The sequence below is a fragment of the Choloepus didactylus genome, chromosome 2, assembly GCF_015220235.1.
Source record: "Choloepus didactylus isolate mChoDid1 chromosome 2, mChoDid1.pri, whole genome shotgun sequence".
In the NCBI taxonomy this organism is placed as follows: domain Eukaryota; kingdom Metazoa; phylum Chordata; class Mammalia; order Pilosa; family Megalonychidae; genus Choloepus; species Choloepus didactylus.
In genome coordinates, this window is record NC_051308.1 from 157132106 (window position 1) to 157156999 (window position 24894).

Below are 24894 nucleotides of genomic sequence, written 5' to 3' on the forward strand. Positions count from 1 at the left end.
AGTATTCCATCGTGTGTATATACCACATTTTATTTATCCACTCATCTGTTGAAGGACATTTGGGTTGTTTCCATCTCTTGGCAATTGTGAATAATGCTGCTATGAACATTGGCGTGCAGATATCTGTTCGTGTCACTGCTTTCCGATCTTCCAGGTATATACCGAGAAGTGCAATCGCTGGATCGAATGGTAGCTCTATATCTAGTTTTCTAAGGAACTGCCAGACTGACTTCCAGAGTGGCTGAACCATTATACAGTCCCACCAACAATGAATAAGAGTTCCAATTTCTCCACATCCCCTCCAGCATTTGTAGTTTCCTGTTTGTTTAATGGCAGCCATTCTAACCGGTGTTAGATGGTATCTCATTGTGGTCTTAATTTGCATCTCTCTAATAGCTAGTGAAGCTGAACATTTTTTCATGTGTTTCTTGGCCATTTGTATTTCCTCTTCAGAGAACTGTCTTTTCATATCTTTTGCCCATTTTATAATTGGGCTGTCTGTACTATTGTCATTGAGTTGTAGGATTTCTTTGTATATGCAAGATATCAGTCTTTTGTCAGATACATGGTTTCCAAAAATTTTTTCCCATTGAGTTGGCTGCCTCTTTACCTTTTTGAGAAATTCCTTTGAGGTGCAGAAACTTCTAAGCTTGAGGAGTTCCCATTTATCTATTTTCTCTTTTGTTGCTTGTGCTTTGGGTGTAAAGTCTAGGAAGTGGCCTCCTAATACAAGGTCTTGAAGATGTTTTCCTACATTATCTTCTAGGAGTTTTATGGTACTTTCTTTTATATTGAGATCTTTGGTCCATTTTGAGTTAATTTTTGTGTAGGGGGTGAGGTAGGGGTCCTCTTTCATTCTTTTGGATATGGATATCCAACTCTCCCAGCCCCATTTGTTGAAAAGACCATTATGGCTCAGTTCGGTGACTTTGGGGGCCTTATCAAAGATCAGTCGGCCATAGATCTGAGGGTCTATCTCTGAATTCTCAATTCGATTCCATTGATCTATATGTCTATCTTTGTGCCAGTACCATGCTGTTTTGGCAACTGTGGCTTTATAATAAGCTTCAAAGTCAGGGAGTGTAAGTCCTCCCACTTCGTTTTTCTTTTTTAGAGTGTCTTTAGCAATTCGAGGCATCTTCCCTTTCCAAATAAATTTGATAACTAGCTTTTCCAAGTCTGCAAAGTAGGTTGTTGGAATTTTGATTGGGATTGCATTGAATCTGTAGATGAGTTTGGGTAGAATTGACATCTTAATGACATTTAGCCTTCCTATCCATGAACATGGAATATTTTTCCATCTTTTAAGGTCCCCTTCTATTTCTTTTAGTAGAGTTATGTAGTTTTCTTTGTATAGGTCTTTTACATCTTTGGTTAAGTTGATTCCTAGGTACTTGATTTTTTTAGTTGCTATTGAAAATGGTATCTTTTTCTTGAGTGTCTCTTCAGTTTGTTCATTTCTAGCATATAGAAACATTACTGACTTATGTGCATTAATCTTGTATCCCGCTACTTTTCTAAATTTGTTTATTAGCTCTAGTAGCTGTATCGTTGATTTCTCAGGGTTTTCTAGATATAAGATCATATCATCTGCAAACAATGACAGTTTTACTTCTTCTTTTCCAATTTGGATGCCTTTTATTTCTTTGTCTTGCCGGATTGCCCTGGCTAGCACTTCCAGCACAATGTTGAATAACAGTGGTGACAGCGGGCATCCTTGTCTTGTTCCTGATCTTAGAGGGAAGGCTTTCAGTCTCTCACCATTGAGTACTATGCTGGCTGTGGGTTTTTCATATATGCTCTTTATCATGTTGAGGAAGTTTCCTTCAATTCCTACCTTTTGAAGTGTTTTTATCAAAAAGGGATGTTGGATTTTGTCAAATGCTTTTTCAGCATCTATTGAGATGATCAATTGATTTTTCCCTTTCGAGTTTTTAATGTGTTGTAATACATTGATTGTTTTTCTGATGTTGAACCATCCTTGCATGCCTGGAATGAACCCCACTTGGTCATGGTGTATGATTTTTTTAATGTGTCTTTGGATTCGATTTGCAAGTATTTTGTTGAGGATTTTTGCATCTATATTCATTAGGGAGATTGGCCGGTAGTTTTCCTTTTTAGTAGCATCTTTGCCTGGTTTTGGTATTAGATTGATGTTAGCTTCATAAAATGAGTTAGGTAGTGTTCCATTTTTTTCAATGTTTTGAAAGAGTTTGAGTAAGATTGGTGTCAGTTCTTTCTGGAAAGTTTGGTAGAATTCCCCTGTGAAGCCATCTGGCCCTGGGCATTTATTTGTGGGAAGATTTTTGATGACTGATTGGATCTCTTTGCTTGTGATGGGTTGGTTGAGGTCTTCTATTTCTTCTCTGGTCAGTCTAGGTTGTTCATATGTTTCCAGGAAATTGTCCATTTCTTCTACATTATCCAGTTTGTTGCCATACAGTTGTTCATAATATCCTCTTATAATTTTTTTAATTTCTTCAGGATCTGCAGTTATGTCACCTTTTTCATTCATTATTTTGTTTATATGGGTCTTCTCTCTTTTTGATTTTGTCAGTCTAGCTAGGGGCTTGTCAATCTTGTTGATCTTCTCAAAGAACCAACTTTTGGTGATATTTATCCTCTCTATTGTTTTTTTGTTCTCTATGTCATTTATTTCTGCTTTAATCCTTGTTATTTCTTTTCTTGTACTTGGTTTAGGATTGGTTTGCTGTTCATTTTCTAGCTTCTTCAGTTGATCCATTAGTTCTTTGATTTTGGCTCTTTCTTCCTTTTTAATATATGCGTTTAGTGCTATAAATTTCCCCCTTAGTACTGCTTTTGCTGCATCCCATAGGTTTTGGTATGTTGTGTTCTCATTTTCATTCGTCTCTATATATTTAGCAATTTCTCTTGCTATTTCTTCTTTAACCCACTGATTGTTTAGGAGTGTGTTGTTTAACCTCCAGGTATTTGTGAATTTTCTAAGTCTCTGATGGTTATTGACTTCTAATTGTATTCCATTGTGGTCAGAGAATGTGCTTTGAATAATTTCAATCTTTTTAAATTTATTGAGGCTTGTTTTATGTCCCAGCATATGATCTATTCTGGAGAAAGTTCCGTGAGCACAAGAAAAGTATGTGTATCCTGTTGATTTGGGATGTAATGTCCTGTAGATGTCTGTTAAATCTAATTCATTTATCAGATTGTTTAGGTTTTCAATTTCCTTATTGGTCTTCTGTCTGGTTGATCTATCTATAGGAGAGAGTGATGTGTTGAAGTCTCCCACAATTATTGTGGAAACATCAATTGCTTCCTTTAGTTTTGCCAATGTTTCTCTCATGTATTTTGTGGCACCTTGATTGGGTGCATAGACATTTATGATTGTTATTTCTTCTTGCTGAATTGCCCCTTTTATTAGTATGTAGTGGCCTTCTTTGTCTCTCAAAACATCCCTGCATTTGAAGTCTATTTTATCTGAGATTAATATTGCTACACCTGCTTTCTTTTGGCTGTAGCTTGCATGAAATATTTTTTTCCATCCTTTCACTTTCAGTTTCTTTGTGTCCCTGTGTCTAAGATGAGTCTCTTGTATGCAACATATTGATGGTTCATTTTTTTTGATCCATTCTGCGAATCTATATCTTTTAATTGGGGAGTTTAATCCATTTACATTCAACGTTAAAACCGTGAAGGCATTTCTTGAATCAGCCATCTTATCCTTTGGATTATGTTTGCCATATTTTTCCCTCTCTCTATTAATATCCTTTATTGTACCCATACCGAATCTCTTTAGTACTGAACCTTTCTCCAAGTCTCTCTGTCCTGTCTTTGTTTCTCTGTCTGTAGGGCTCCCTTTAGTATCTCCAGTAGGGCAGGTCTCTTGTTAGCAAATTCTCTCAGCATTTCTTTGTCTGTGAAAAATTTAAGCTCTCCCTCAAATTTGAAGGAGAGCTTTGCTGGATAAAGTATTCTTGGCTGGAAATTCCTCTCACTCAGAATTTTAAATATATCGTGCCATTGCCTTCTCGCCTCCATGGTGGCTGCTGAGTAGTCACTACTTAGTCTTATGCTGTTTCCTTTGTATGTGGTGAATTGCTTTTCTCTTGCTGCTTTCAGAACTTGCTCCTTCTCTTCTATGTTTGACAGTGTGATCAGTATATGTCTCGGAGTGGGTTTTTTTGGATTTATTCTATTTGGAGTTCGCTGAGCATTTATGATTTGTGTATTTATGTTGTTTAGAATATTTGGGAAGTTTTCCCCAACAATTTCTTTGAATACTCTTCCTAGACCTTTACCCTTTTCTTCCCCTTCTGGGACACCAATGAGTCTTATATTTGGACGTTTCATATTATCTATCATATCCCTGAGGTCCATTTCGAGTTTTTCAATTTTTTTCCCCATTCTTTCTTTTATGCTTTCATTTTCCATTCTGTCATCTTCCAGGTCACTGATTCGTTGTTCAACTTCCTCTAGTCTTGTACTATGAGTGTCCAGAATATTTTTAATTTGGTGAACAGTTTCTTTAATTTCCATAAGATCATCCATTTTTTTATTTAGTCTTGCAATGTCTTCTTTATGCTCTTCTAGGGTCTTCTTGATTTCCTTCATATCCCGTACTATGGTCTCATTGTTCATCTTTAGTTCTTTGAGTAGCTGCTCTAGGTGTGTCTCTTCTGGTCTTTTGATTTGGGTGCTTGGGCTTGGGTTATCCATATCGTCTGGTTTTTTCATATGCTTTATAATTTTCTGTTGTTTTTGGCCTCGTGGCATTTGCTGAACTTGATAGGGTTCTTTTAGGGTTTGTAGACCTATTGAAGTCCTTATCTCTAATTTATCAGATCTACAGCTTCGTGGAGTACACTTTCTCTAACTAACCAGCAGGTGGCGTCCACGAGCCACCTGTTCTCCACAAGCCAGATCTCCCCTGCTTAGCCTTTTTGGTGAGTGGGGGAGTGAGTCTTGTGGGGCCCAATTGGTGTACCAAGCTTGCGTGTGTAGTTGGTGTTGCCTGCCCTGTATGTGGGGCGTGTTTCTGGGCAGTCGGGGAGGCGGGGTGGCCCTAACAATCAAATCTCCCTGATGATCCTAGAGTTTTAAAGCTACTGCAATAGTCTAATCCTTCAGTTCAGTCCTGCCACAGTTTGTCTCTGCCACTGACCCACAAGTCTTTGGTATTGGCGTATGGCTCCTGAGACTTGCAAGTGGGCCCCTCTTCCAGGCTGTGCACCCCGGGTCCTCTGTTGAGGGATGACTGTGCTATGTCACAGGTGAGTGCCGTCCCCCCAGGGCAGTTCTGGGCTGCTGGGCTGTGTTGGGAGGCTCCCAGTCTGCTCAAATGATGGCTGAATGGGGCTCTGTTAATTCACACTGCTCCCCCTTCCCAGCTCTGGGACATTCAGCTGAGGTTGCAGGGAAGGCTAATGTCCACGCCCAGTTTTGTGGTGTGTGCCTGTTATTTGAAGCACTTCCGTCACACTGGGTTGTCTGGGGAAGCTCTGGGCTATGGGGTTGGCGATGGGCAGGAGTGTTTCCTGTCCACCAGGATGGTGGCTGTGAGCGGACACCCCCCTTTTCTTGGGAAGTTGTGTTGTTTAGTGAATTTTCTCAGCCACTGGATTATTGCCTTTTGTCTCAGAGCTCTCTTAGTTCTGCTCTTGACTTGACGTGCCCAAATTTCAATTCTTTGAAGCTTTCTGTATTGAGCTTCTTAGAGTAATTGTTTTAGAAAAAGCAAAAAGGATTTAAAAAAAAAAAAAAAAAAAAAAAAAACGGCCCTCCTCAGAGATCTAATGGGTTATTGAAATGCTAATAGACAAAGCAACCAGGGCCATTAAGGAAAGGTGCACAGGGCAGAGAGATCAGCCTTGCTTCGGGATTTGCATATGCGCCTCAAGGCCTGATCTCCGCCCTTCCCCTTTCTGTGTTCACCAGAACTCCAAAAATCCTCTGCTTTTATTTTGGAGTTTTTCGTGTTGTTTTTTTTCTATGCCTGTCTCCTCTCTGCTGGGCTGGCTGCTCTCAGAGTCTCTGGTGTCTGGTCTCAGTCTATCTATGGTTGGAGTTTGAATCAGTAGAATGAGTTTCCGATAAGAGCAGCCACTGCAATTCTCCCTTCTCCTTCCTGGAGCTGACAGCCCCTCCTCCCCCGGGACTGAGCCTGGCAGGGAGGGGCGCGGGTCCCCTGGCCGCAAAAACTTACAGATTTCGCTGATCTCAGCAGTTCCACGTTTTCATGAGTGTTGTATGAAGTATGCCCAAAGACAGATTGCTCTGTGGTGTCCAGTCCACGCAGTTCCTGGCTTTTTACCTACTTTCCTGGAGGAGTAACTAAAACATACAGCTCACCAGTCTGCCATCTTGCCCCGCCTCAAATGTAGACTTTTAACATTAAATCCATGTGGTTAAAAAGACAAAAATCACAGAAAAACACAGGCTTATATTTTTCATTTGTGTCCTATTACTGAACTGTACCACACATTATGTACTATAAGTTAGTATTTTTTATAGATCCTGTGGTAAATTGTCTTTTGACTAGTATGGTTATCTGATTGTATTTTCTGCTAAGAGGATATTTTGTTAAAGGTAAACATTTAAAATAGAACATAGTTTTGTACCCCTCCTTTGTCATTTCTCTGTGTAATAGTATGCTAGGTACCTCAAAAAGTGAAAGCGTGTAGGGCCTCTCCTGACTTCTTGACGGCCCTGCCGGTGACACAGAATTGTCTCTAACTGGATCTCAACCTTCAATCCCCAAAGTAAAAGTACCCATGTTACTAATATTTTTTTTTTACTTTTTGTTTTCTTGCACACCAAACTCAAGGTTAGTTTGAAAATGACCACAACCAGTGTGTGCTGCTGACATTTTATTTGTTAGAATTAGCAGCTTAATTATCGGAAACCTTATGAAACACCTAAGTCAAAGCATTGTACTTTGACTCAAAGCATTGTACCCTTTTTTACTCAAATGCATTTTACTAAAAAAAAACCATTTTACTCAAAGCATTGTACTGTTTAAAATCTTTCATTGTGAAATGTTGAGTCTGTACCCTATCCACGGTGTGTTGCGTAGAGGTCGAACTTTTCAACTCTGGAGTTTGCAGTTGATTATTTAGTTCACTGATAAGTATACACAAGTTGGGGTGTCTGTTCTTTTTATTTATAAGCAAAACTCCAGTTGGATATACTGAAATAAAATTAGCTGTTTTTAAACTTGAAAACTGATGATTCTGAAAATGCATGCAGCTTGTCATCATAATCCTAAATATTTTGGATCAGAAATACTTTCATATACTTCATTTTTTTTTTTTTTTTAGGTCTTTCTAATTTTTATTAGTTATCTATCAATTGATCAATCTATTAATATTTAACTAAGAGTGGGATTAACACAAACGAGGCTTTGGGAACTAAAGATAAATATGTGATGCCTTGGCTCTACAGTTATGTTATATTCTCTCTTCCCTGGAGATGTGGATAGTTAGGAGAAGGAAAGTCTCAGAGCAGCAGATAAATTTCCTGTGTGTGTGTGTGTGTGTGTGTGTGTGTGTGTGTGTGTGAGTGTGTGTGTGTAACTAATTTAAAAAAAAAACACACATTATTGCCTTATTATGTAATATGATATTAATGATAGTTTAGATGATATGCGGCTATCAGTGCAGGAACTTGAGCATTCCTGCTGCTACAAATCCTGCAGAGAACTCACACTGATATGTGATCAAAATACCTGATATCTGAAAGGATGTTATAATATTAGAAAATCTTGAATAAAGGCAGGGAACCACTAGACAATGCTGTCTACATGGGGAAAGGTAAATATTTCTGTATGTTTCTGCAGCAGCAGGCAGGACTCAAATTATATAGGGCTTCTGTGCCATGATAAAGAGTATTAAATGTCTCCTTAAGTGTTAGCACTCCTGGAAGAGTATTAACAGGTGGCGTTAGCATTAGCCCTGCAACCATGAGAAATAAGTGTGGCTGAAGGATGGAGATTTGGCTGGAAGGAAGTGAAAGTGGAGGTGGAAGGCTCCTCAAACTCTATTATGTGCATTCAGGTAGGGATGTAAATATTTGAGCAGAGATATCAGTCATAGCAAGTTTTAAATGGGTGGAATCAATTGGACATGGTTTTTGAATGGGCATGGCCTGTAGTGGAGTTTTTTTTTTTTTTTTTTTTTTTTTTTAATTAAATTCAGTTTTATTGAAATACATTCACACACCATACAATCATCCATGATATACAATCCACTGTCCACAGTATGATAACATAGTTATGCGTTCATCACCACAATCTATCTCTGAACATTTTCCTTACATCAGAAAGAACCACAAGAATAAAAAATAAAAGTGAAAAAAAAACACCCAAATCATCCCCCCATCCCACCCCATTTGTCCTTTAGTTTTTGTCCCCATTCCTCCACTCATCCATACACTAGATAAAGGGGGTGTGATCCACAAGGTCTTCACAATCACACTGTCACCCCTTGTACTCTACATTATTATATAATTGTCTTCAGGAGTCCAGACTGCTGGGTTGGAGTTTGGTAGCTTCAGGTATTTACTTCTGGCTATTCCAATACATTAAAGCCTAAGAGGTGTTATCTATATAGTGCATAAGAGTGTCCACCAGAGTGACCTCTCGACTCCATTTGGAATCTCTCAGCCACTGAAACTATTCCGTCTCATTTTGCATCCCCCTTTTGGTCAAGAAGATACTCTCAGTCCTACGATGCCGGGTCCACATTCATCCCCGGGAGTCATAATCTGCGTTGCCAGGGAGATTTACACCCCTGGGAGTCGGGTCCCACGTAGGGGGGAGGGCAGCGAGTTCACCTGTCGAGATGGCTCAGTTAGAGAGAGAGAGGGCCACATCTGAGCAACAAAGAGGCAATCAGGGGGAGACTCTTAGGCACAATTACATACAACTTTAGACTCTCCTTTGTGGTAGTGAGCTTCATAAGGGCAAGTCCCATACTCAAGGGCTCAGCACATCAAACCACCAGTCCCAATGTTTGTAACAACATATCCTAGGGGATCAGCATCTCAAAGTTTAGAGATAGGCCTTACAATTCAGGGATAGAGTTAACTGCTGTAAGAGCTTACAATCTAGGGACTATTACAATTATTGTGTCCACGTTAGGCTACATTCTAAGATTCAATTCTGAGTTTACACATTGTAGTTAGTCCATATTGGTGAGGCATCATCCTTCTCACCATGCTTTCTCCAACACTTTTACTCCTATATATATTTTTTCCTACAATTTTTTTTTAATAGCCTTTTCAAGTCAGTGTTGACATTCATCTTTTTTTTTTTTTTTTTTAAATTCAGTTTTATTGAAATATATTCACAAACCATACAGTCATCCATGGTATACAATCAACTGTTCACAGTATGATCATATAGTTATGCATTCATCACCACAATCTATTTCTGAACATTTTCCTTACATCAGAAAGAATCAGAATAAGAATAAAAAATAAAAGTGAAAAGAGAATACCCAAACCATCCCCCCATCCCACCCTATTTGTCATTTAGTTTTTACTCCCATTTTTCTACTGATATTTTTTCAATTTTTTAACTTTGTTTATCAAAAAATTAAAAACAAACAGGCAAACAACAACCAAAAAAACCCCACAACATTTCAAACAAAGCAATGGGTTAAGGAAAACAAATAACCTAAAATAACTACTTTGCTTCCAATATGTTCCTACCATACCCCAAGAAAATTAATAAACCATGTCCAAACAGAGGAGTAAGAAAAACAAATAATCTAAAATAACTACATTGCTTCCAACATGTTCCTACCATACCCCAAGAAAATTAACAACCCCTAAGAAAACAAAGGAATAAGAGAAAAAAAAAAACTAAAATAACTCTATTGCTTCCAACATGATCTTACTATATCCAAGAAAGTTTACAAACCATAATCATTCCTGAGCATTCCCATAACATTGAGATTACCCTCCATAGTTTATCTGTTCCTATTAGATTATCATTCCCCCTCCACTAATTGGTATCTCTAGGTCCCCTACATTCTACAGTATAAAACATTGTACATTTTTCACAGAATTCACATTAGTGGTAACATACAATATCTCTCTTTTTGTGCCTGGCTTATTTTGCTCAGCATTATGTCTTTTTTTTTTTTTTTTTTTTTTAAATCTTCATTTTATTGAGATATATTCATATACCACGCAGTCATACAAAACAAATCGTACTTTCGATTGTTCACAGTACCATTACATAGTTGTACATTCATCACCCAAATCAATCCCTGACACCTTCATTAGCACACACACAAGAATAACAAGAATAATAATTAGAGTGAAAAAGAGCAATTGAAGTAAAAAAGAACACTGGGTACCTTTGTCTGTTTGTTTCCTTCCCCTATTTTTCTACTCATCCATCCATAAACTAGACAAAGTGGAGTGTGGTCCGTATGGCTTTCCCAATCCCCTTGTCACCCCTCATAAGCTACATTTTTATACAACTGTCTTCGAGATTCATGGGTTCTGGGTTGTAGTTTGATAGTTTCAGGTATCCACCACCAGCTACCCCAATTCTTTAGAACCTAAAAAGGGTTGTCTAAAGTGTGCGTAAGAGTGCCCACCAGAGTGACCTCTCGGCTCCTTTTGGATTCTCTCTGCCACTGAAGCTTATTTCATTTCCTTTCACATCCCCCTTTTGGTCAAGAAGATGTTCTCCGTCCCACAATGCCAGGTCTACATTCCTCCCCGGGAGTCATATTCCACGTTGCCAGGGAGATTCACTCCCCTGGGAGTCGGGTCCCACGTAGGGGGGAGGGCAGCGAGTTCACCTGTCGAGATGGCTCAGAGAGAGAGAGAGAGGGCCACATCTGAGCAACAAAGAGGTACTCAGGGGGAGACTCTTAGGCACCATTATATATAACTTTAGACTCTCCTTTGTGGTAGTGAGCTTCATAAGGGCAAGTCCCATACTCAAGGGCTCAGCACATCAAACCACCAGTCACAGTGTTTGTAACAACATATGCTAGGGGATCAGCATCTCAAAGTTTAGAGATAGGCCTTACAATTCAGGGATAGAGTTAACTGCTGTAAGAGCTTACAATCTAGGGACTATTACAATTATTGTGTCCACGTTAGGCTACGTTCTAAGATTCAATTCTGAGTTTACACATTGTAGTTAGTCCATATTGGTGAGGCATCATCCTTCTCACCATGCTTTCTCCAACACTTTTACTCCTATATATATTTTTCCTACAATTTTATAGAGTTATATTCACATACCATACATTTATCCACAGTGTACAATCAGTTGTTCATGGTATCATCATAAAGTTGTACATTTATCACCACAATCAGCATCCAAACATACTGATTACTACAAGAAAAATTGTTTTCTTTCTTTTCAGCAATAAGAAAAAATGTTAAAAAGAAAAACAACATGTCATACAATACAATACACTATCAAGGACAGCAAACACCACCACTACCAAGAATCCCACATTACTCCCCTATATCCCCCTCTCATATACATTTAGCATTGGCATATTGCCTTTGTTACATTTAATGGAGGTATATTACAATGTTACTGTTGACCATAGACTCCAGTTTGCTTTGATTATGTTTTTTCCTGAATACCATCCCTTATTCAAATTTCTACATGGTTGACATTCATTTGCTTTCCCACATGCAAAAACATTTTTATATTTGTATATTTAGTAACAGTCATTGGCCACTCCAGTTTTTGCCACGTTATACAGTCCCAGTCTTTATCATCTATCTTTACCTCTGGTGTCATACATTCTCCTATCCCACCTCTTTCAGCTTTACTCACAGACATCTTTGTTCAGTGTACTTACAATACCGTGCTACCATCACACAGTATTATGCTATCTATTTCTGGATCTATGCAGTCAATCCTAAACATTCTGTAGTCCTTCAGCATCAAATGGCTGATCTCTGCCCTCTTTCTATCTCCTGGTCGCCTGTTTGTCGGCTTTTAACTCCCAAAGTTTGTTCATTAATGTCTGTTCATATTAGTGAGACCATACAGAATCTGTCCTTTTGTTTCTGGCTAACTTCACTCAACATAATGTCCTCAAGGTTCATCCACATTATTACATGATCCATGTCTTTGTTCTGTCTTACAGCTGCATAATATTCCATCATGTGTATATACCACAGTTTGTTTATCCACTCGTCCTTTGATGGACATTTGGGCTGTTTCCATCTCTTGGCGATTGTGAATAATGCTGCAATAAACATTGGTTTACAAATGTCTGTTTGTGTCTTAAGTTTCAGTTCCTCTGAGTATATACCCAGCAATGGAATAGCTGGGTCATATGGCAAATCTATATTTAGCTTCCTGAGGAACCTCCATACTGTCTTCCAGAGTGGTTGCACCATTCTACATTCCCACCAACAATGAATAAGCGTGCCTCTTTCTCCACATCCTCTCCAGCACTTGTCATTTTCTGTTTTTTGGATAATGGCCATTCTGGTAGGTGTGAGATGGTATCTCATTGTGGTTTTGATTTGCATTTCCTTAATAGCCAGTGAAGTTGAGCATTTTTTCATATGCTTTTGAGCCATTTGTATTTCCTCTTCAGAAAAATGTCTGTTCATGTCTTTTGCCCATTTTTTAATTGGATTGTTTGTCTTTCTGTTATTGAGATGCAGGATTGCTTTATATATTCGGGATATTAAACCCTTATCTGATATGTGGTTTCCAAATATCATCTCCCATTGTGTAGGTTGCCTTTTGACTTTTCTGACAAGTCCTTTGATGTACAAAAGTGTTTAATTTTGAGGAGATCCCATTTGTCTATTTGTTCTTTGGTTGCTCGTGCCTTGGGTGTGAGGTCTAAGAAACCACCTCCTTTCACAAGATCTCTAAGATACTGCCCTACATTTTCTTCTGAGAGTTTTATGGTCTTGGTGCTAATGTTTAGGTCTTTGATCCACTTTGAGTTAATTTTGGAATAAGGTGTGAGATGGACATCCTCTTTCATTCTTTTGGAAATGGATATCCAGTTCTCCAAACACCATTTATTGAACAGGCTGCTCTTTCCCAGTTGCTTCGGCTTCACTGCCTTATCAAAGATCAGTTGTCCATAGATGTGAGGGTCTACTTCTGAACACTCAATTCGATTCCATTGATCCGTATATCTGTCCTTATGCCAGTACCATGTTGTTTTGAGCACTGTAGCTTTGTAGTATGCTTCAAAGTCAGGTAGTGTGAGACCTCCCACTTCACTCCTCTTTCTCAAGACATTTTTGGCTATTCGGGGCAACTTACCCTTCCAAATAAATTTAGTTATTGGTTTTTCTATTTCTGTATAGTAAGTTGTTGGGATTTGAATTGGTATTGCATTGAATCTGTAAATCAGTTTAGGTAAAATTGCCATCTTAACTATATTTAGTCTTCCAATCCATGAACATGGTATGTTCTTCCATTTTTTCAGGTCTTGTTCAATTTCTTTTAGCAGTTTCTTATAGTTTCCTATGTAAAGGTCTTTTGTGTCCTTGGTTAAGTTTATTCCTAAATACTTGATTCTTTTGGTTGCTATTGTAAATGGGATTTTTTTCTTGATTTCCTCCTCTTGTTGCACATTACTTGTGTATAGGAACACTACAGATTTTTGCGTGTTGATCTTGTAGCCTGCTACTTTGCTGTATTCACTGACTAGTTCTAGTAGCTTTGCTGTAGATTTTTCTGGATTTCCTACATATAGAATCATGTCATCTGCAAATAGTGAAAGTTTTACTTCTTCCTCTCCAATTTGGATGCCTTTTATTTCCATATACTTCATTTTAAAAGAAAAAACTCCCCCTCCTCCAGCTGCTTGTCTTTCAAGCAAGCAAAATTATAGATGTTTCGTTTATTAAAGTAGAAGGAAACTCCTCTCCTTTTTTTCTTCTTCCTCCACCTCCTCCTCCTCTTCTTTCTTTTCTTCTGACTGTTCATACAAACTGTAGAACATAAGGAATTTTAAAGATAGTTTCCCTTGTCAAAGAAAAATGCTCCTTTTACTTTGGCAGCACCCAACTGACTTTCACCCTTAGGAACTAAATCTCTTCCAAGCTTCTCATTCCAGGCAACCTAGAAATGATTCCTGTGACATTTATGTTTTTAATGCCTGAATTCTTTCTTAATGTATATTAATATAGAACATTTTACTCTGAAAAGTCACCCATTCTCTGATTCAAAGCAAGTAGTCTTTATTTAGGACCGTGTCAGAATGGCTCCTTGTTATCTTTCCTTCAAATTTTTTTAAACCTTGGCTTTTCTCTGTATCCATCAAATTCTTTTTTCTCCTATCCCCATTTCAACTTCTATCTTTTCCTCCTTGTTTTCTCCCTCAGAGCTCTAGTCTACTTTTAGGACCTAAGACCCACCTCACCTTCAAATTTTATCTCTGTCTATAAACTCTGTGAGACCCATAGCTCCAATTCCCTGCTAAGATAATTACATTTAAATGCCTCATCATCAGCATACACACAAAATGACTGACAGAACTCATCCTCTTTCCACCAAACTTAAGCTTTCCTGTTTGATTTCCGTATCTCTATCAGTGGTTATCATTCACCTCTCAATCTATAAATGATTATAAACCTTAGAATCATCTTTGTTTTGATCCTTAAAGATAGATACCAAGACCTGTTGGCCCAATGTAGTCCAACTGAATTTTCTAAACTGCAAATTTGAATATATCAAAGCCATGCCTACATTGTTTTAACAACTCACAGTGTAAATTCCAAACTATCTATTGTCGCATAGAAGACTTCTGGGCTCTGCCACCTTTTCCAACGCTACCTAATGCCCACCAACCATATCGAGCTATTTGCAGTTCTTTGAAAATGCCATGTCATTTCCTTTCTATTGATTGATTAATTTATTGCTGGTCCTTTCTTAGCCATGCCTGGAATGCCTTTCCTTTACTTCAAGACTTAGCACAAACTTTGCTTCCTCTTTAAAACTTCCCTAAATCTTCCCTCTAGGCAAAGTTGCTTCTAAAGTTCCTTTTGCATCTTGTTTTTCTATTATTACAATTATCATATAGCATTACAATTATTTATTTGTATGGCCCTCTTTCCTAATAAACCATGAACTTCTTGAGGGCACTGGTTTTATTCATCTTTATAATCCGAGAACCTAACACACAGTGAGCACTAAAATATTTGTTAAATCAGTGACCCAGACCCATATTCCTTTAAACTCTGACGACTGAAATACTTCTGGTTGGTTTTCCTATTTGCAGTGTTTCCTATCTCTGGCATACTCTATATACTACCAACAGATTAATATTTGAGAAATGCAACTTACCATCAGGACACTTGCGTACTCCTCCAATGACAATATCTATCAGTTGTCTCAAATTGTTAGCCTGAAATTTAAAGCTCTTTTTAATCTTGTCCCAAGACTGTGTGACACATTGTCCGCTAAACTTGATGAAAAGCTTTAATTATTGGTCACAGATGAGCTATAACTAAAGTACTTTAGGATTGTTATTGATATGCACCTCTTATTTCTCAGACCAGATTGTAATCTTGAGGGCAGGTTGGGATTTTGGTCTTCTCCAAATCATCATAAAATGTAGTTGTTAGCATTTAAAAATAGTCCCCGAACTAACTAACTTTCTCCCTCTCTCTCTTACTCTCTCTCTCTCTCTCTCTCTCTCTCTCTCTCTCTCATATCTCTGCTTACTCTCATTCTCTGCTTGGAGTGTTGTTTCATCAACCTCTACTTATCAACATTTCACCTACTTTCTAAGGTCTAACACAAATGACAGTCTCTTTTGGAACCTTCTTTGGTTGCGTTTACCTCCTGCCACATTGGAATGAATTTCTTCCTCCTCTTTACTTCTTACATTCTTGTGTTTCCTCTATTTTGCCTTATAGAATTAATTGTATACATGTATTTCCTGCCCACTCTAAAGTTCTGTGTAGGAAAGGATTTGGTCTTGTTGGTTTTTATTAGCCACCATGTCTTAAGTTACATTCCCTAATTTATTTTTAATGAAAAGATTGATTTGTAACTTCTGGAAGAAGAGCAATAAGGTAAGAGGAAGGTTTTCATATGCACATTTAAAAATTTTATAATTTTATATTACCATGAATAAATTTTTAATTACCTCTGTTTGAAATTACTTATAGGATGAATATTCAAATGAAATAATAGAAAGATTATGTGCTTGCTTTAAGGGTTTCATTGGCTCTCCTGGAGAAGTGGGACAATTGGGACCCGAAGGAGAAAGAGTAAGTCCATTTCCTTCAAGTATTATTTGACATATTTATGATAATGTACAACAGGGTCATAAACCCAGATATCAATAGGAGGCAGGCAGGTAATCTTATTCAGCGAAGCAAGCCAGGTTAAGAAAAATCACCTGCTGGAAAGACTTTCTTGAATTTTATTGAATTTTGTGGTAAAGAAATAATGTGATACAAATATACATGGTTAGATATTATGTTTTATTTTAAATTCAGATTTGAAAAAAACACAAGTTGAAATATTAAAATATCTAAACATTAAAATTTTATTTTCTAATTCATTACTCTTTGAGTATAAACTTTTTTTCCCATAATAGGTCTTGTGTTTTGCAATGCAATGTGCAGTAAAGAATTCAGCCTTAGAAGATATTTTTTGTTTAATTTGATAATGAAAGATAGGTGTTAATAAATGTTGATTCTAAAGAATAAAGATAGAATCTTTGCAAACTGGTCTGTTGTGCTTAAAAATGTTAATCAAGATAATTTAAAGATTTCTGGCATTCTGACTTCATCATATCTAGTTTTCAATGCCGTATGCAGTCTGGTGAATTCTATTTATATGTCTTCATTTATACTGTCAATATTAATTGAAAAGATAGAATTGAATAATGTTGACATATTATCATAAAGTTAAAAATTAAAGAATCATATTCAGAATTTAGCCTTGAACTCTACCATTATAGGAATGCAATTCAGGTCAAATTTTCATTTCTGGAAATTGATTTTTACATTTGAAAATGAACCAGATTACTCTTTGATAAATGAGTTTTTAAAATATATAGTTTTGAGAGAGTGAATTAAATCATATTTTTTGTAAGTACTTGTGAATGCCCCTGTGGAGAAGAAGTATTCAGAATTTAGATGTGCTGTAATGACAATCAGGAAGTCCAGTCTTCTTAGGTGAGATGAGGTAAATATTTTCCCTTGGTTGAACATAACATTTCTTTCAATATCAAAAAAAAATCTAAGCAAAAGATTGAACTGTTTGCTGTTGACCCAAAGACTTATATCTAGTTTACATTGTTAATTACTATACTCATAATACAACCCTTTCCTGACCTTTTGGCATAAACTTATTTCTAGTAAAGGATGTGATAAATAAACTAAAGTTATATGTCTTTGTTGTCATCTTGGATTTAAGTATCTTTAACCCGGTGTTGACAGTGACCATGAATGGGCACACTGTCTGTAATACACTTACTTATTTTAACCAGTCTATATGAAAAATATTGTATTGTCTCAATACATAAATATAAGACTATTTCCAGATAATTATGCCTATCATGGGCACCATGTTATTTAGCTACATCAAAATTCTTATTAAAACTATGGATGATGTAGCTAACTGGGTGTTATTATTATGTTATGAAACAGTTAAAGACAGAAAAGCATAAAAATAATATAATATTAATCACTCATGAAGACAAAAAGAAAAAGGCCTTTCTGGAAGTAAACATTGTACAGATGCATATTTATATCATACAAATTTATATAATTCTGCCTTCAGTATTCTTAGTTTTCCTGCCTACATTTATTAAAGTTAGTAAGTTTGGGAAAGTAATTATCTTACTGTTCTTAAAAATGGTAGTAAGTAAAGATGCAAAAAGTCCTAATGCAATGAGCCCTATTGCTCACCTATGAACTCTTTTTTGGTAACCTGAGACAACAGATGAGTATTTATCAAACAATGTTGACTTCAGTGAATGGATTACTTCAACCAATGATGTCTTCTAACTTATATGTATTATTAATCTCAAGGTACATGGTTCTGATATATTTCTGAGTCTCTAAGGCTTATAAGTGATTATAAGCCTCAAAGTGATGATATTAATTAGGATGCTTTGGACTGCAAAGTAACAGAAAACCTCAACTTAAACTGGCTTAAAAATCAGAAAATTTCTAATAATGATAATGATAGCAAGTGATTTGCTGAATGGTTATATATGCAAGGCACTATACAAAATATTTTATGTGAATTAACTACTTTAATGCTCACAAAACTCAATGAGGTGGGTAATATTATTATTCTCATTATAGATTTTAAAAAATTAGGCACACTATATACAGGTAGTAAGAGCAGAGCCAGGATTTGAATACAGTTATTCTGGATCCAAAACCTGGGTGCTTAAGTACCATGTACTACTGCTTATTACATGACCAGAAAGCATTAAGGTAAGTGGGATCTTGGCACAGTATGATCTCAAGCTCAGTGATATCAGGATCCTTCTTTCTGTTTTGCCTTTTTCAATTTTGGTTTTGCCCGAAGGTTGGTTTCCCATATGATTGCAGGATTGTCAGTGCAAAGGCTAAGTTTTTCTCACGGGCTAAGAGTGAAGAGCATGTCCCTTAGGAATGGAAAGTAAGACTTTCTTGTTTGTCTGGTTGTGCCAATTTTGGTTGTGGGCCTATCTCTGGACAAATAACTGTCACCCAAGGATATCCACTTCCAAAGTGGTGATAAGTAGATTCCTGAATAAAATCAGGATTTTGTTATGAAGAAGGAAAGGGGCCACAGATAATCAACCATGGTTTCAATTTCAGTTAAATTAATATGTTGCAGCTTTTCTGAATGTCATACTTGTGTATAAAACAATTTATTTCTCTCTTTGGCATACTGTATTACTCGATGTTTGGGAAAAAGATCTGTAGCATGTAACTTATTTATTCATTAAACGAACATTTATGTTTGACTTTTCTGTATTCTAGGGCATTCCTGGGATACGTGGAAAGAAGGGTCTTAAGGGAAGACCGGTAATTCAGTTCTTATTTCTTGAGGTTCAGTTTGGAAACTTTAGTCTAACTATATGTTTATTTCTCAGCTATTAAAATCTCAATGTACTTTTGTTGCTGTTGCCATCCATAATTCAGCCTATTCAATAGAGTTTAATTTTTGCCACTTTAACAGCCTAGCAAATCATCACCTTCATTAAAGGAAAATTTAGCACTTAAAAATAACTCTCGATCTAATACTCCTAATCCCATGCCAGGGAAATCCACCAACAATTTAAAACACTGATGAGTCATCCTCATGTTGTAGAGGTTTTAAAAATGCCTGCTTCAAGTTTTAGCTCAGAGACTAGTTTGCTACAGCTTCTGATATTGTCAGATAAAAAAATCAAGGAACGTGAATTTTGCTAGATAATATAATAATTAGAAATGGAAGGAAACATCATGCATTACCCCATTATTTAACAAATGAAAAAACTGTGGTCCGGAAGCATCCTCACGTTAATCCTGGCTGAGTTAGTTTAGCTAATTAGCCACCTGCTTTCCATTTGTGCTGTTTTTATTAATAGTTCGCTTTGAAAGTTCTACGTTTTATTTTTCAAAGACATTTTTTAGAGTAAGACATTCTGTGTTTCACTGTATCCTCTAGTCTGTGAAGAAGAAAATTGAGTTTTTCATAGAACTTTTCTAAAATTTTTTCAGGCATGAATAAAATATTAATGATAATGCTATGGGATTACAAATCTCACCAGAATATTAACATTTTTAGGATATTTTCTCCTTTAAGCTTTGCAATATTCCTTGAAGGTTACAGTAGATATTAATGTCAACATTATATAGATGAGGAAATTGAGGATTAGAGAGATTAAAAGACTTGTTCAGAATCACAGAATTCAGTGGTAAATCAAGAATTGAGCCCAGTTCCTTTGATTATAAATCCAGAATCCTTTTCCTAACTCTTATGTATTTCTGCTATCTTCTACTCACACTGCTTAGAAAAGGCATGATTCATTTTACATGACATTTTGGTCAAAATGTGATAAAATAATTTTAAGTTTAATTTTAAAGATTTTAATTTATTAAGTAAACTTTTAAAAATATGTCAAGCGATTTAAAATAAGGCAAACATTTTATTGTTTTCTGGTATTTATACACAACTTTAAATCTGATCTTATAACAATTATGACAACAGAAATCATCCCCGTCATCATTACTATCATTACCAATATTTGATTTCTCAAGTTCTATCCTAAATATTTTGCATGCCATCTCATTTGATTATATTATATTATACTTCAAAACATTGGTATGCTATTTCTTTAAGTTTTAGCCTACATATACAAACCTCAGCAGAAGTATCTCTCTATTAAATATTCAGGTCTGGGCCTTCTCAAAATTCAACAACTAGGTAAAGTTTATTATCTTTGGCCTCTCCATTCTGTGTCTTCATATGTTTTTCCAGTTATCCTCTTATCAAAGTATCCTGTTAGTAAAAGAGCTAATAAAGTCATTTATGATAATATATAAATTACTTACAATGCTTAAAGTGTTACCTTATTCATTAGTAAATTTAAGTGTACAAAGTCTTAAGACAAAATAATCTGCAGTGGTGGAATTTTAGGAGCTAGTGAGCAAGTAGGGGATTTTTTCAGGACCCCTGTGTTATATCATTTGGATAACCACTTGTTTTAGTTTCCTGGGCTGATTAGGCAAATATAATGAAATGATTTGGCTTAAACAATGGGAATTTATTTGCTCACAATTTTCAGGCCAGGAATATGTTCAAATCGAGACATCATCAAGACAATGCTTTCTTCCAGAAGACCAGCTGCCAGCAATCCTTGGCTCCTCCGTCACATAGCAAGGCATATGGCGGCATCTGCTGGTCTTGCCCTTCTTTTCCAGGTCTCATTTTCATTGATTTCAGCTTCTTGCTTCCATGACTGACTTTCCCACTCTCTCTCTCTATTTATCCCACTTATAAAGGACTCTAGTAATAGGATTAAGACCTATCCTGATTGAGGTGTGTGACACATTAACTGAACTAGCTTTATCAAAAGGCCCTACTTACAATAGGTTCACCCCCACAGGAAAGGATTAGATTTAAGAACATGTTTTTCTGGGGTACTGTACAGCTTCAAACCACTATACCATGAATTTAATTTAATAATATGGCTGGTCTTATATAGGTCTTGGCAATGTGTAGATAATTTCATGTTTCCTAATCCATAATGAATTATAAAGTCATCCATGGAAATTTCTAAATAAATTTAGGTTTCTTACTCCATAGGGAATTATGAAAGTATAAAATAGAATGCTATTGATTTCTAAAGGGAGTTCAAGACAACTGTGGAAAAATAGTGAATCAACTGATTACTGGACTGTATAATAGGATACTTGTATTTCAATTTTCATTCTTTGAGAAGAATGGTCATTTACTACTGTTTTAATAAGGTAAAAGGAAAAGACCATTGGATAATATATCTACTCTCTTTCATATAGAAAATATTAGGTATGCAGAATATGAATATGGCCATTTTATCTTGGCAATTTATTAAAGCATGTATACTATTTGTTGCTATATATGAAGTAGATATTGAAATAAAGAGTCAGAACAACAAAATGCCAGGCCATCATAAAGGATATGACAAAAATCTGGAAATGCTAAAGTTTGAAAGTGCTAGTTTCTGAGAAACTTTTGGCTAGGCAAATGTCAGATTGTTACTTCAAGTTTTCTGCTGATTTCAGAGCTGTTTAGAAGTGTAGATTGATGCTTCATTACAGTACTGCTGTGTAGATCCTAGGTTATTTCATTTACTGTTATTAGTATGAATAAAATTAGAAGATGTACTTTATTTCACTTATTATTCCCATGTAATTAAATAATGGTGTTATTTTAATTAATCTTTCTGTGTTTTAAATGAGTTTGTTTCCTTAAATTTTAGGCAGATAGAAGTGTTCAGTCTTATGAACATAGAATATGGTTCAGTTTTAAAAAATCATTATAGTGTGAAATTTGTAGAATAATAGTAACTCTTCTCAGAGTGAAAAAGAACTCCATGAATTTTATGTAACATTTTTTTTGAATTTTACTTTGAAATAAATTCAAAGTTATAGGAACAGTTGCAAAAACAATACAAACCCCATACACAGATCTCCAGCATACCTTGACCCCCCTCCCCCGATACCCCGATCCACCAACTTTAACATGCTGTCACACTGCCATTTCTCTTTCCCTCCCTCTCTCCCTATCTATCATCCATCATCTATTGCTCTGTCTTCTGAACATATGAGAGCAAGCTGCACACATCCTTGGATAAACACTATAATCACATATACATTTCCTATGAGCAAGAACATTCTTTTATGCAATCTCATTAAAGTGCAGCTAAGAAGTTCAAGAAATTCAACATTGATACAAAGCTTACATTCTATATTTCCTTTTTTTTTTTTCACTTATGTCCCAACTGTGTCCCTTTGAGCCTCCTGTCCTCCATCCTCAGATCCCATCCAGGATCATCCTTGGCATTCAATTGTCATCTATTTAGACTTTTTTTTTTTTCAATTGTGGAAACATATATACAGCCTAAATCTTCCCATTCCACCCCCTCCCTAGCATTCCATTAGTGGGATTAATCACATTTGGAATGTTGTAATGCTATCACCTTCCCACCATCCATTACTAGAAATTTCCCTTCACCCCAAACAGCAATCCTACACTCATTTCTTAACTCCCGATTGCCCCTTACCCCACTTCTCATAACCCATACTCTACTTTTCATCCCTATGGTCACATTCTCTGATACTTTCTTTGTGTTTATTGTGGGGCTTAAATTTAACCTCTTAAATTCATAACAATCTTGTTTTTCTTTGATACCAACTTAACTTCAATAGGACACGTAAACTATGTTCCTATACTCCTCCATTCCCCCACCTTTATATAGTTCTTGTCAAAAATTACATATTTTACATTGAGTCCAAAACCACTGATTTGTCAATAGAGTTCATGTATTTTATATCATGTAGGAAGTAAATGGTGGAGTTACAAATCAAAAATTATTGACTTCTATTTGTATTCCATTGTGGTCAGAGAATGTGCTTTGAATATATTCAATTTTTTTTTTTTTAATTTATTGAGGCTTGCTTTATGTCCCAGCATATGGTCTATTCTGGAGAAAGATCTGTGATCACTAGAGAAAAATGTGTGTCCTGGTCATTTGGGATGTAAGGTTCAATATATGTCTGTTAAAATTCTCTATCTCTCTCTCTCCTTTCTTTGTTTCTCTGTTGGTAGGGCTCCCTTTAGTATCTGAAGTAGGGCAGGTCTTTTATTGGCAAAATCTCTCAGCATTTGTTTGTCTGTGAAAAATTTGAGCTCTCCATCAAATTTGAAGGAGAGTTTTGCTGGATAAAGTATTCTTGGCTGGAAATTTTTCTCTCTGAGAATTTTAAATATGTCATGCCACTGCCTTCTCACCTCCATGGTGGCCTCTGAGTAGTCACTACTTAGTCTTATGTCGTTTCCTTTGTATGTGGTGAATTGCTTTTCTCTTGCTGCTTTCAGAACTTGCTCCTTCTCTTCAGTATTTGACAATCTGATCAGAATATGTCTTGGAGTGGATTTATTTGGATTTATTCTATTTGGAGTTGGCTGGGCATTTATGCTTTGTGTATTTATATTGTGTAGAAGGTTTGGGAAGTTTTCCCCAACAATTTCTTTGAATACTCTTTCTAGACCTTTACCCTTTTCTTCCCCTTCTGGGATACCAATGAGTCTTAAATTTGGATGTTTTATTTTTATCTATCATATCCCTGAGATCCATTTTGATTTTTTTGATTTTTTTCTCCACTCTCTCTTTTGTTCTTTCATTTTTTGTTGTGTGGTCCTCTAGGACACTGAGTCGTTGTTCAACTTCCTCTAATCTTGTATTATGAATATCTAGAGTCTTTAATTTGGCCAACAGTTTCTTTTATTTCCATAAGATCTTCTATTTTTTTATTTACTCTTGCAATTTCTTGTTTATGCTCTTCTAGGGTCTTCTTTATGTCCTTTATATCCTGTGCCGTGTTCTTCTTCATGTCCTTTATATCCTGTGCCATGCTCTCATTCTTTGATTGTAGTTCTTTGATTAATTGTGCCAAGTACTGTGTCTCTTCTGATATTTTGATTTGGGTGTTTGGGATTGGGTTCTCCATATCGTCTGGTTTTATCATATGCTTTAAGATTTTCTGTTGTTTTTGGCCTCTTGGCATTTGCTTTGCTTGATAGGGTTCTTTCAAGTTATAAAAAATACCGATCTAATTTTTCAGATTTACAGCTTGGTGGTGTACACTTTCTCTAACTAACCAGCAGATGGTTTCTGCGAGTCACCTATTCCCCTCAAGTCAGTTCTCCTCAACTTTGTCTTTGTGGTGTGTGGGGAAATGATTCTTGTGGGGTTCGATTGTTTAACTCAGTTTGGGTGTGTTGTTGGTGCTGTCCACCCTGAATGTGGGGCATGTGTCTGGGTGGTTAGGGAGGCAGGGCAGCTTTAATAATCAAACGTTCCAGGTGTTCCTGGAGATTCAAGGCTGTTGCAAGAGTCTAAGCCTTCATTTCAGTTTTGCCCCAGATTTTCTCTGCCACTGACCCACAGTCCCTGGCATTGATGTAGCATCCCTGGGTTTTCTGAGTGGGCCCCCTTCTCAGCTGTGATCTTCCAGGACCTCTGCTGAGGGAAGGCTGTGCTACGTCACAAGTGCGCACCGTCCCTCAAGGGAAGCCCCAGGCCGCCGGGCCATGCAGGGGTGCTCCCAGCCTGATGCAAAGATGGCTGAATGGGGCATCTTAACCCCCCCGCCCCCTTTTGCACAGTTCTGCCATCACAGCTCCGGGAAAACTAGCTGTGGGTTCACCCAAGGCCACTGTCCACGGCCAATATTGTGGCGTGTGCG

The 24894-nt window shown here is 36.7% G+C and overlaps 1 protein-coding gene across 1 annotated transcript in view; it reads left to right on the plus strand.

The window, feature by feature from the left end:
• The window catches only part of COL24A1 (collagen type XXIV alpha 1 chain), a 466350-nt gene that overhangs the window by 77710 nt on the left and 363746 nt on the right, over nucleotides 1-24894 (plus strand). The window contains 2 exon segments of the mRNA XM_037826738.1: nucleotides 16165-16218; nucleotides 18940-18984. Of these exon segments, the coding sequence (XP_037682666.1) occupies nucleotides 16165-16218; nucleotides 18940-18984 (99 nt within the window).